A 12532-nucleotide genomic window follows, 5' to 3' on the forward strand; every position below is an offset into this window, starting at 1 on the left:
ATGACACATGCATCTTTTGCTCAAACTATGAAGTCAGTTTTGCAAGTAAATGCCCCAAATTATTTTTATAAGCTGCCTTGTAAAATCTTGGGGGTAGAAGGCACTTGTATTTTTATTTGAGAACAAGAAAAATTGTGGAAGTTCTGTTTTAAAAATATAATCAATTTTTATTTCCACGTATTGTGGGATGGGAGAGGAGTTACCTGGAAACACAAAGAGCCTTTAACATTTTGTTTTTGTATGTGTATGTATGTATATTCACACATACATGTGTATATACCTATGTATGTATGTCCTACATGTATGTGTGTATTTATACCTGGGTAAATTGGGATAACGGAAGTTTTTCTGGTGTTAAAAATTAAAGCCTGCTTCAAAATTGGGATTCTTGAGTTCTCTGTGTTCACTTTTTATATTTTTATCAACCAGGAGAAAAAAGGAGTTTCTTCTCTGTAGAGATTAGTCTAAGACTGGAGCCTAGACATACTTCCTTATTTCCTACTTCAGATCCTTTAGGGTGGTCAACAAATTGTGGCAATCCATCTGCTCTTTAGAGCACAGCACTTGCCTTTCTCAGGGCGAACACCCCCCAGAAGACCAGGTGTTCCCCTTGGGGAGTCACAGACAGGGCCCATTCCCCAGGAGTACAGCCGAATTACACAGGCGGCCCCTTCAGAGTCCTCCCACCCTGTGTTCCTTTCACATTGGGCCAGAGATCCAGGGTCTTCCTCTCATCTTACCTGTGTCATCTTGTTGTTTTCTCTTTCAGGGCAATTGTGGCCATTCTCTTCTGTCCCTGCTGTGGACACATCTACTTAATACCAAGCTTTTTCCTTAGTTGGGCCCTTTATCTGGTTCTTGGCTGCCTTAGATCAAAAAACAAAGGAGGTGCTCTGCCCACCCTTTTAAAATTTCTTGCTCTTTAACTTCTGTGGGACTGGTCAGCCCTTGCTGTATTATGCCTCACCTTGTGTTTATAACTTTTGTTTCTTCTGTACATTTGTGCTTAAGCCAACTTTTATGAGTCGTATATAAACACAAGCTGCTGAGCGTCCCGTGTGGCAGCTTTAAAGCACTCTGTCTACTTTGTAGTTTCTTAAAGTAGAAGCTGAGGATATTGATTTGAGATCTTTTTTTCTAATAGTGTTTCAACTCTCAGTTTCTTAATTTTTTTCATTGGGCAGTTCAGTAACCTTAAGTACATTTGTATTATTTTACAGCCGTCCGCACCATTCATCTCCAGAACTCTTTGTTTTCCCAAACTAAAACTCAGTACCCTTCAGTCACTAGTTCCGTTCCTTTCTATTCCCAGGCCCCAGCAGCCACCATTTTACTTCCTGTGTCTATGAATTCGACCTTGTTAGGTACCTCGTATAAGTAAATATAGGCAATATGTGTCCTTCCGTGACTGGCTTATTTTCACTTAGTATAGTATCCTCAAGATTCATCCGTGTTACAGCACGTGTCAGAATTTCTTTCCTTTTTGAAAATATTTAGTTGTGTTAAAACACATAACATAAAATTCACTATTTTAACCATTTTTTTAAAAAACGATTTTATTTATTTATTTTACAGAGATCACAAATAGGCAGAGAGGCAGCCAGAGAGAGAGAGAGAGAGAGAGAGAGAGAAACAGGCTCCCTGCTGAGCAGAGAGCCTCATGTGGGACTCGATCTTAAGACCCCGGGATCATGACCCGAGCTGAAGGCAGAGGCCTTAACCCACTGAGCCACCCAGGCGCCCCTATTTTAACCATTTTTAAGGGTACAGTTCAGTAGCTACTGTAGTTCAGGCTACTGAACTGAACTGTGTTTACTTTGTTGTGCAACACATCTCTGGAACTTTTTCATCTTGCAAAACTGGAACTCTGTCCATTGAGCAACTAACTGCCTATTTCCCCTACCCCCAGTGCCTTGCAACCATTGTTCTAACTTTTGGTTTCTTTGAGTTTGACTACTTCGATCCTCCTGCTAGTGGAATCATACAGTTTTATGTCTTTCTATGACTGCCTTACTTCACTTTAGTCTGATAACCTCAAGAATCATCCATGCTGTAATGTGTGACAGGATTTCTTTTTTTCTTTTCCCAAAGGCCAAATAATATTCCATTGTTTGTATAGGCCACATTTCTTTATGCATTCATCTGTCAGTGGGCATTTGAATTGCTTCTACCTCTTGGTGATTGTGAATAATGCTGCAGTGAACGCGGATGTGCAAATAATCTCTTCAAGATCCTGCTTTTGGATCTAGACCTAGAAGTGGAATTGCTGAATGATATGGTTGTTCTATGTTTAACTTTCTGAGGAATTTCCCTGCTGTTCTCCATAGCAGCTGGCCCATTTTATGTTCACACTGACAGTGTGCAAGGGTTCCAATTTCACTTTCTCCACATCCTCATCAGCACTCCGTTCCCTTTTTTTTTTTTTTTTAAAGATTTTATTTATTTATTTGACAGACAGAGATCACAAGTAGGCAGAGAGGAAGGCAGAGAGAGAGGAGGAAGCGGGCTCCCCGCTGAGCAGAGAGCCCGATGTGGGACTCAATCCCAGGACCCTGGGATCATGACCTGAGCTGAAGGCAGAGGCTTTAACCTGCTGAGCCACTCAGGCGCCCCCCCCCCCCCGGCTTTTTTTTTTTTTAATTGAGCATCCTAGTGAGTGTGAGGTGGCATCTAATTGCAGATTGACTTGGGTTTCTGTAATGAATGGTGATGTTGAGGATCTTCTCATGTGCTTCTTAGGCATCGTGTATTGTCTTTGGAGAAGTATCTGTTTAAGTCCTTTGCCCATTTTTTAACTGAGCTGTTTGGTTTTTTTGTTGGTGTTGAGTTGTAGAAGTTCTTTGTATATTCTGGATATAAACCAGTATATGGTTTGCAAATATTTTCTCCCATTCTATGGGTTGTCTTTACGCTCTGTTGATAGTGCTCTTTGATACACAGAAGTTTTTAATTTTGATAGTCGAATTTCTGTTTTTTTCTTTTGTCACATGTGTTTTTGTGTCATGTCCAAGGAACCCTTTCCAAGTCCACTGCTTTGAAGCTTTATCCCTATGTTTCCTTTATGAATTTTATAGTTTCAGCTCTGACGTGTAGGGATAGAGTCCTCCTGAGGCCTCTTTCCTTGGGTTGCAGATGGCTGCCTTCTTGACAGCTCTCCCATGGCTTCACTTCGTGTGCAGGCATCCCTGGTTTCTCTTCCTCTTATGAAGGATACCAGTCTTGCTGAATTAGGGCCCCACTCTTGTGACCTCATTTAATCTTAATTTCCTCTTTAAAGGCCCTTTTTACAAATAGTCTCATCGAAGGTTGGGGCTTCCACATATGAATTTGTGGAGGACACCGTTCAGTCCATAACAATCACTATAGTCACTCCAGCTCTCATACAGGTCTGTTTGCATTGTATATCTCTTTCCATCCTTTTGCTTTCAGCCTATTTATGTGTTTCAATCTAAAATAAGTCTCTCTCTCCTTCTTAAAAATTTTTTTTATTTATTTGAGAGAGAGAGAATGAGAAAGCATGAGAGGGGGAAGGTTTGAGGGAGAAACAGACCCCCTGCTGAGCAGGGAACCCTATAGGGAACTCTATCCCAGGACTCCAGGATCATGGCCTAAGGTGAAGGCAGTCACTCAACCAACTGAGCCACCCAGGTATCCTAAAATAAGTCTCTTACTGAGAGCATACACTCGTATCTGGTATTTTTATCCAGTTTTACAATCTCTGCCTTGTGACAGGAATGTTTAATGAGGGATGCCTGGCTGGCTCAGTTAGTGGAGCATGTGACTTTTGATCTAGGGATTGTGAGTTTGAGCCCCATGCTGGGTATTGGGATTACTTAAAAGTAAAATCTTAGAGTGTTTAATGAATTTGTACTTAATGTTGTTATTGATATAGTTGGGTTTCTCTCTGCCATTTTGCTGTTTCTGTATTTGTTTTGTTCTTCATCTTCTACATAAGATATGTATGTCTCATATGCAATTTCCTTTTGTTTGTATTTTACTATATTTTAAAATTATTTCTTAATAGTTGCTCTGGGTATTATAATATGCATCTTAATCCATCAAAAACTACTACTTCATTCCATACTTACTGTGCTTTAATATAGTTCTACTTCCTACCCCTTCCTTTGTCTTTATTATTGTTATATATATCATGACTCTACATGTTTGAAAACTCAGTGATAGTGTTATATCTATTGCTTTATACAATTTGTGTGTTTCTTTTAAAATATTTTTATTGAGCTTTGTCCAGTGGCAGTATCGTAGCCAATGAGGTTTATCTGAGGCGCGATTGTTGCTAATTAAAATGTTTTTATTGAACTATAATTCACATCATATACAGTTCACCCACTTGAAATGATTCAATAATTTTTTTATATGGTCAGACACTTGTGCCAACCATGAGGAGACCACGATCCATTTTAGATCCATTTCCATAATTCCCCAAAGAAACTTCATACCCATGTGCAATCATACCCCATTGCCTGTCAGTACCACCCTCTTCTAGACCCCAGGTAGCCATTGATCTCTGTATATCTATAAATTTGCCTGTTCTGGACATTTCATATAAATGGAATCATATAATATGTGGTCTTTTGTTTCTGGATTCTTTTGCTTAGCATAATGTTTTCGAGGTTCGTCTGTATTACAGCATGTATCATTACTTCAGTCCTTTTTATGGCTAAATAATATTCCATTGTATGGATAGACAATACTTATCCATTCATCAGTTAATGAATATTTGGGTTGTTTTTACTTTTTGTCTCTTGGGAATGCTGCTGCTGTGAGCATTAGTATACAGGTTTTTGTGTGGATGCAAGTTAATCTCCTGTGCTTTTAAAAAAAGAAGAGAGGAGAAAAAGATTTATAGTCTTTTATTCTAATTTATGTTTTTATGATTTCTAGTTCCATTTATTTTTTTTGGTGCATGTGTGGGGCCATTTCCTTGCTCTGAGATAGCTCAGTTCCTTCCTTTATCCTCTGTCCTATTATTGTCATATATATTACACCTCAGTATGTTACAAGCTCAGTCATACAATTTTACAATTGTGTAAATTGCTTTAAATTATTTGAGAAAAGAGAAAGTCTATACTCTATTAGAATTATCTATGCAATTAACTTCTGGGTTTTTTACCCCCCCCCCTTGTTTGATGTCACTTTATTTTAGTCTAAAGAACTTTTTTTTACTCTTTTTTTAAGGTATACGTAATGAATTGTCTGAGTCTTTTTTTAATTTGGGAGTGTATTTTACCTCCATTTTAGAATAATAGTTTTATAAAACAGAAATTTTCTTTCAGCACTTTGAATATGTCATCCCCTTAACTCTGTCCTTCGTTATTTTTGATGCAAAGTCAGCTGTTAATTTTACTATGCTTCCCTTTTTCTCATTACTTTCAATATTTTCTGGTTTTTGGCTGTCAATAGTTTGACTAAGATGTATCTAGGTAGAGATCTCTCTGAATTTATCCTACTTGAGCTTATTGAACTTCTTGAATGTCTAATATTTTCATCGAACTTGGGAAATTTTCAACCATTATTTCTTTAAATATTTTTTCAGCTTTTTTTCCTCTTCTTCTGTGACTTTGTCTGTTGGTACATGTGATAATGTCCTGCATTTTCCCCCCCCTTCCATCTCAGATTATCTTTTTTTTCTTTTTTGAAGATTTTATTTATTTGACAGAGAAGCAGCAAGAGAGGAAACACAAGCAGTGGGAGAGGAAGAGGGAGAAGCAGGCTTCCTGACCAGCTGAGAGCCCAATATGGGGCTTGATCCCAGGATCTGGGATCACCACCTCAGCAGAAGGCAGAAGCTTAACAGACTGAGCCACCCAGGTGTTCCCCCTCCCCGCCCCCAATCTCAGATTATCTTGAGTGAATTTTTCATTTCAGTTCTTGGAATTTTCAAATTTCCATTTGGTTCTTCTTCATAACTAGCATCTTTTTATTGATATTTTCTATTTGATGAGTTATTGTCATTATGCTTTCTTTTAATTCTTTGTGATTTACTTTAGTTTTTGAACATTTTTGTGAGAGCTTTTTAAATGTCTGGCTCATTTGCCACTTTGTTGCCTGGCCGAATATTTTTAGACCTCATGTTCTGTGATTTTGGCCTCTCCTGATTGTTTGCTACCAAGATTGCTATTGTTTTGAGAAAGCCGTAGAATTGGATTTTTCAGAGCCCTACTCTAAAGTTAGCCCCAGTGTTTAAAGCTTGCCTCATAATGATACAGTTTGCCATAGAGAAAGGAGGAGGGGGAAATGGAGCGGACTGAGGCTAAAACAGCATCCACTGTTCTTGCTGAGAGATTCAATAGATTTTTCTTGAACAAATGGCTTTTCAATATGTTGTATGTCTTCATCAATTTTCAGTGTTGGGGAATGGTTGTTTTGATTGGGATTGCATTAATTATATAGATTTACTTGTGGAGGGTTGTTACTTTAATGCCATCAAGACCTCTAAGCTATGAACATTATATCTCTCCTTTATTGAAATCTTCTTTAATTTCCTTTTATAATGTCATATAATTTTTAGTTAAATTTGTCCTTATGTGTTTATTTTTTGAAGCTAGCATGATGGGCTTGAAATTCTCATTTTCTATTTTTTGCTGCTATTGTATATAAATTTGTTTTGAGTCCTGTGGCCTTGCTAAACTCATTTAATAGTTTTGGTAGCTTTTTTGCAGATTCCTCAGCATCTCCTACATGCGCAATCATGTTGTCTGCAAAAAAAAAAAACAGACAACATAGATGTTTTTTTCATAGATGCCCTTAATTTGCTTTAGGAAATTATTTTCATTACCTAATTTCCTGAGAGCCCTTATCATGAGAATCTGTTGAATTTTATTAAATACTTTTTGCATATTATTGAAATGATCATAGGGTTTTACTCATCCTATTAATATGATTAATTACACTGATAGGTCGTAGGGTGTTAATAAACCAGTCATAGTGCTGGGATAAATTTCAGTTGGTCATGATATTTTTTTTTTAAAAGATTTACTTATTTACTTATTTGTCAGAGAGAGAGAGAGAGCACAAGCAGGCAAAGTGCCAGGCAGAGGCAGAGAGAGAAGTAGGCTCCCCACTGAGCAAGGAGCCCAATGTGGGACTCGATCCCAGGACACTGGGATCATGACCTGAGCCGAAAGCAGCGGCTTAACCGATTGAGCCACCCAGGTGCCCATGATATATTATTATTTTAGTAAATTGTTAATATTTTGTTAAGAATTTTTGCTTCTCTGTTCCTGATGGATATTGGTTTATATTTCATGATATATTTTGTGTGGTTTTTGGAATCTGAGAAATACTGGTTTCCTGTAATGAATTAGAAAATATTTCTTTTCAGGTTTTTTTTGGAAGTTTTTATAAGATTAGGTTTATTTCTTTCCTAAATGCTGATATAATTCATGGACCAAAAAGTTGGGGGTTTTTGTTGTTGTTTTTTAAGGAAAGGATTGTAATTACAAATTTCTTCAGTTGCTAAAGGGCTAGTTCAAATTTTCTATTTCTTCTTGTGTTGGTGTTTGTAATTTTTGCCTTTCAAAAAATGTGTCCTTTTTCTTAGGTTATTAAACCTTTTGGTACTAATATTCCCTTATTATGTTTTTAATGTTTGTATGATAGGTAGTGCTGTGCTCTCTTTCATTTTTTTATATTAATAATTTGTGTCTTTTTTCTTCCCTAGATTAATCTGGCTAGCAGTTTATCAATTTTATTGATCTCTCCAAAGAACTATTTCTTGATTTTTTTTTTTTTTTTTGGAACTTTTGGTTTTCTGTTTTCTTTTGATTTTTTTGTTCTTTTTAAGAAATTTCTCTATGCTTCAGGTTTAATTCGTTTTAATTAATAGTTTCTCAAGGTCAAAGGTTGGATTATTGATTAAGGTCTATTTTCTTTAGTAATATAGCCATTTAAAGCTATACTTTTATCTTTGTAACCGTTTTAGTTTCATGTGGCTAATTTTGGTATGCTTTCATTAGTAGTTAAAAATTTTGTCTAATTTCTATTAGAAATTAGTAGAATTTCTATTAAGGGGGACCTGGGTGGCTCAGTAGGTTGGGGCCTCTGCCTTTGGTTCAGGTCATAATCCCAGGGTCCTGGGATTGAGCCCGGAGTCAGGCTCTCTGCTCAGCAGGGAGCCTGCTTCCTCCTCTCTCTCTGCCTGCCTCTCTGCCTAGTTGTGATCTCTGTCAAATAAATAAATAAAATCTTCAAAAAAAAATTTCTATTCATAGAAATCTTATCTTTGAACCAATGAATATTTAATTTTCAAGTAATTGTGCTCGCTTCGGCAGCACATATACTAATTTTCAAGTAATTGGAAGTGTTCTTCTAAGTGATTGGGATGTTTATGATCTGTTTGATTTATAATTTAATTTCATTTTGGTCATTGAATGTGTCCTTTATGATTTCTGTCTTTTCAGATGTACTGAGACTTGCTTAATGGCTCTATGAGTGGATTATCCCAGTAAATGCATTTAAAAATAATGTGTATTTTGCTACTGCTAGGTTTAGAGTCCTATAAATATCCAGTCATGGTGGTTGATAGTACTGTTCAGATCTGTGTTTTGCTGATTTTTGGCTAATTATATCAGTTGCTGAGAGGGGTATCAAAATAACCAACTATGCTTGTGGAATTGTTCATTTCTCAGTTTTATTGAGCACATACATACCAATGATCTTGTCTTCTGAATAATTGACCCTTTTATTATTATATGGTGGCCCTCTTTATCTCCTGTAGGATATTTACTTTTGAAATCCATTTTGCCCAATATTACCTAAGCACTCAGGCCTTATGCTCACTGTTTGCATAGTATCTCTTTTTCTCTCCCATTTCCTTTTAACCTATATATCTTTATTTTCTGTCTGTGTAGATAGTATATATTTGGGTCCCTATTAACCATTCTGAAAATTTTGCCTTTAATTAGACTTCTTTTGAGAATATGTTCCACTTTCTTCTTCACGTATCAGGTAATTTTGGATTGTATCCTTAATATTATGAAATGTTAAGTTCTGGGGATTCTGGGTTCTGTTATTTTTCTCTGCTAAATGTTATTTCCACTGTTTTAGCAGGTCATTTTCTTGACTGGGTTTAGGTTGTAAACTCTTTTTTGGGTGGCAGCTCTGGTCTGCATTTAGAGAGGTTGTATTTAAGAGACTGTTTTGCATCCTTTCTCAGCATCAATTAGACATGTGAACAGGCAGTTTGGGGATCTCTTCTTTTTTTCCCTGGAGGATTACTACCACTTTCTTTAGTATTTCTGCCTCCCTGGCTTTTCCTTATTAATTCTCAAAGACAGACTGTAGATATTTCCACGTGTGCCCGTGCTGCTTGTGTCCCCCTGTGGACGGTATGTCCCAGCTGAAAAACCTTGGGGTGGGAACTTATTTGCATAGTTATTTCCTTTCCTCCAAGAGTATTCCCTATCTGAGTCTGTCAACTTTTGTTCACTCTCCAGTTCCGTCAGGCAGTTGCTTTTTTTTTTTTTTTTTTTTTTTAAGATTTTATTATCCATTTTGAGAGAGAGTTCCAGCGTGCATAAGCAGGGGAGGGGCAGAGGGACAGAAAGAATCTCAAGTAGACGCCATGCCCAGCACAGAGCTCACTCTCACAACCCCAAGATCACAACCCAAGCTGAAATCAAAAGTCGGACACCCAACTGATGCAGCACCCCCAGCACCCACCCCCATCCTGGGCAGTTGCTTTTTATAGTTGTTTTCTGCAAGGAAGAGGGTGGAACTCTTGTAGGGTCTGGAAATAGAAGTCTATCTTTTTCCATTCCTTTTTTTTTTTTTTTTAAGACTTTATTAGAGAGAGAGTGGTGAGCAAGGGAGCACAAGCAGGGGGAACACCAGAGGGAGAGGGAGAAGCAGACTCCCCACAGAGCAGGGAGCCCAATGTGGGGCTTAATCTCAGGACCCTAAGATTATGATCTGAGCCAAAGGCAGCCACTTAACCGACTGAGCTACCTAGGCACCCCTATCTTTTTCCATTCTTAAATCCCCTCACTTTCCAAACATATGTTTCAATGAAACATAATTTTTTATCTTCTTTTCCTTTCCCCCTTCCTTACCAATTTCATATGTACTTACTCTTTTACACTCAGTTCAGATATTTTGTACATTCAGCTCAAAACGTTCAGGAGAATGGTATGAACAAGAAATTGGGGCTCTTGTATTTAAAGAATTTTTTAGCCCAAGTGCATGCTAAGTTATTAAATATAAAGGACAAAACTACATACCTAATTGACTATTCAATTAGGACTGTTTACCTAATCGACTATTCAATTAGGACTATATTTTGACTATTCAAATAGAAATGAGTAACTATGAATATGAAAGCCAGATGTTATTAAAGATAAGCTGCAATGCATGTGATATCCCCAGTGCATCAATTTTTCCTCCAGTTTTTACCATTTGGTATTTTAAATATTGTTCAATTGGGTATAATTATGTTAATACTGTTATGTATTATATATACTATTATATATATATATATACACACACACATACACACATACATATATCCTATTTTATGTGCATGAATGATATTGTCTTACTGACTTCTTTATATCCAAGGTAAAATCTACCGATAGCTGCCTCTTCTTTATTAAATGCTTTGATGACACTATTCATGGCTTCAGGGTTCCTAAGAATAGTCTTCAACAGTCAAGAGAGGTAATTTTATGGATTCATTTATCTTTCATAGAACTTAACATTTAAAAACAAAGAATATAAGATCAATTCAATAATATCTAAAATTTTGTTGACTGTACCTTTTTAATGGGGGCGATTATATGAAGCTTGAAATTTGGCTTATGTATTAATTTCTTTATCAACATGTACCTGCAGATTTTTTCTGTTCATAATTATCTTTATTAATTTGATTTTGTGAATCATTTTCAGAAAAAAGTCCTGAATGATTATGTAGTCTGCCTCTTAATTTATAGGTGTAGAAACTGAAGCCAGTGAGATTGAAGTGCTCTCTCAAGGTCACGCAGCTTACAAGTGACAAAACCCCGCTTCAGCTTAGATGTTCTGATTTATTACAATATAGCTTCAGCCTTCCTTTGTGGTAAATTGAACAACAGCAACAAACAAGCAAATTGGGATTGATGTGACAGAAATTCATAGTGCAGTTTTTTAATGGACACTCCATATTCCTTTAGATCAAAGGGATATTTGTAGAAACTGTCTTGTTTTTTGTAAATTATGTAAGGGGTTAAAAGAATCTATTTCCAAAGTGGTTAACTTTGGCCCTGCAAAGAACCCTAAATGATCTAAATCCTGACTCTCTGACCATATCATAAAGTGGTAAAATTTGACCTTGAGTAATGCTGTAAGAAATGAGAAGTAACACAGATATTTTTAGGGAAAATAATTCTTTTTGTGGAATCACTGATATTTTAAAAACATTAGTAAAAGCTAAAGCATCAAGGCAATTGTTGGCTTTCTTATAACTCGATTACAAGTTAGTAAAACTGTATTTCTGGACATATTAGTATACAGTAGCATATCCAACAGTGTGGAAAGTCTATAATTTTAAGTGAAAAAATTTCCACCCTTTACTCAGCTTTTATAATGTGTATCTTAATAGTATTAAGTATGTAAACTTATAGATGATGTTTTTTAAAGTATTAGGAAGTTTTTTAAATCCAGAAATGTCATGGACAAGAGACCTGCATCATTCTTTTGTTGTTGGTTGGTTTGGGTTTCTTTTATTTTTTTGAATCGGTAATATTTTCTCCACGTAAATTTTAACTTTCTAAATCATTGGCATATTCTCTCTTTTTTGAGTAAAAATGCATTTCACTTTTATTTCAATTCTTGGATTATTTCAGGACTGGCTGGAAGCAATAGAAGATCATTCTGCTTATAGCACTCACTACTGTTCCCAGGACCAGCTGAGTGATGACGAAGAGGAAGATGCAATTTCAGCTGTAGACTTGAAGGAATCCTTAGAGGTAATGGAAAAACCAAACTTGACTTTTATAGCTAACTCTGTCACCAAGAATTTTTTTTTTTCAAATGTGAGATTTTGAAATTAAGAAATCTGACAATGGAGATGATGATGCTCTTTGTCCAGTAATATTTTATTCTATTTATAGTGTCTGTTATGACGATACTGTCAAAGGTCTCTGTAGATAATGCTGTAAAGATAGGATCCTATGCCCAAATATATCTTTTTTGGTTAAGACGTTTTCATTGCTGTAATCAGATTGTCATTCTGTTTGAAAACTGCCACCAGTAGGGGGAGCTTGCAGAGCTTGACTTGCTGCCCTTTATGACTTCACTGCATATTTCAGAGTTGAAATAATGCAACCATAGTGATACCTATCCTGGCTGGTAGTTTCATTTAAAACCACTTGTAATCTGTAACTTCATTGATTAGAGGTAAGATAAAGCATCAGTAATAAAAGGACAGGCCTTTATCTGAAGTGATGTCAAAGCCTTAGCCATAGAGAAATACCAGTATGGTGTTATTGAAATGAAATAGGTTTCTTTGTTTCTTTGTTTTTTGTTTTTAAATCTGGAC

General features: G+C 36.3%; 1 protein-coding gene and 1 pseudogene across 1 annotated transcript in view; both read left to right on the forward strand.

Moving 5' to 3' along the window:
- Nucleotides 1-12532, forward strand: part of OSBPL1A (oxysterol binding protein like 1A) — a 237375-nt gene that overhangs the window by 84687 nt on the left and 140156 nt on the right. Inside the window, exons 12-13 of the mRNA XM_047696489.1 lie at nucleotides 10576-10674; nucleotides 11838-11960. Coding sequence (XP_047552445.1) covers nucleotides 10576-10674; nucleotides 11838-11960 — 222 coding nt within the window. The remainder of the gene's footprint in view (nucleotides 1-10575; nucleotides 10675-11837; nucleotides 11961-12532) is intronic.
- Nucleotides 4238-4398, forward strand: LOC125082810 (uncharacterized; annotated as a pseudogene).

Source organism: Lutra lutra, chromosome 12 (genome assembly GCF_902655055.1).
Source record: "Lutra lutra chromosome 12, mLutLut1.2, whole genome shotgun sequence".
In the NCBI taxonomy this organism is placed as follows: domain Eukaryota; kingdom Metazoa; phylum Chordata; class Mammalia; order Carnivora; family Mustelidae; genus Lutra; species Lutra lutra.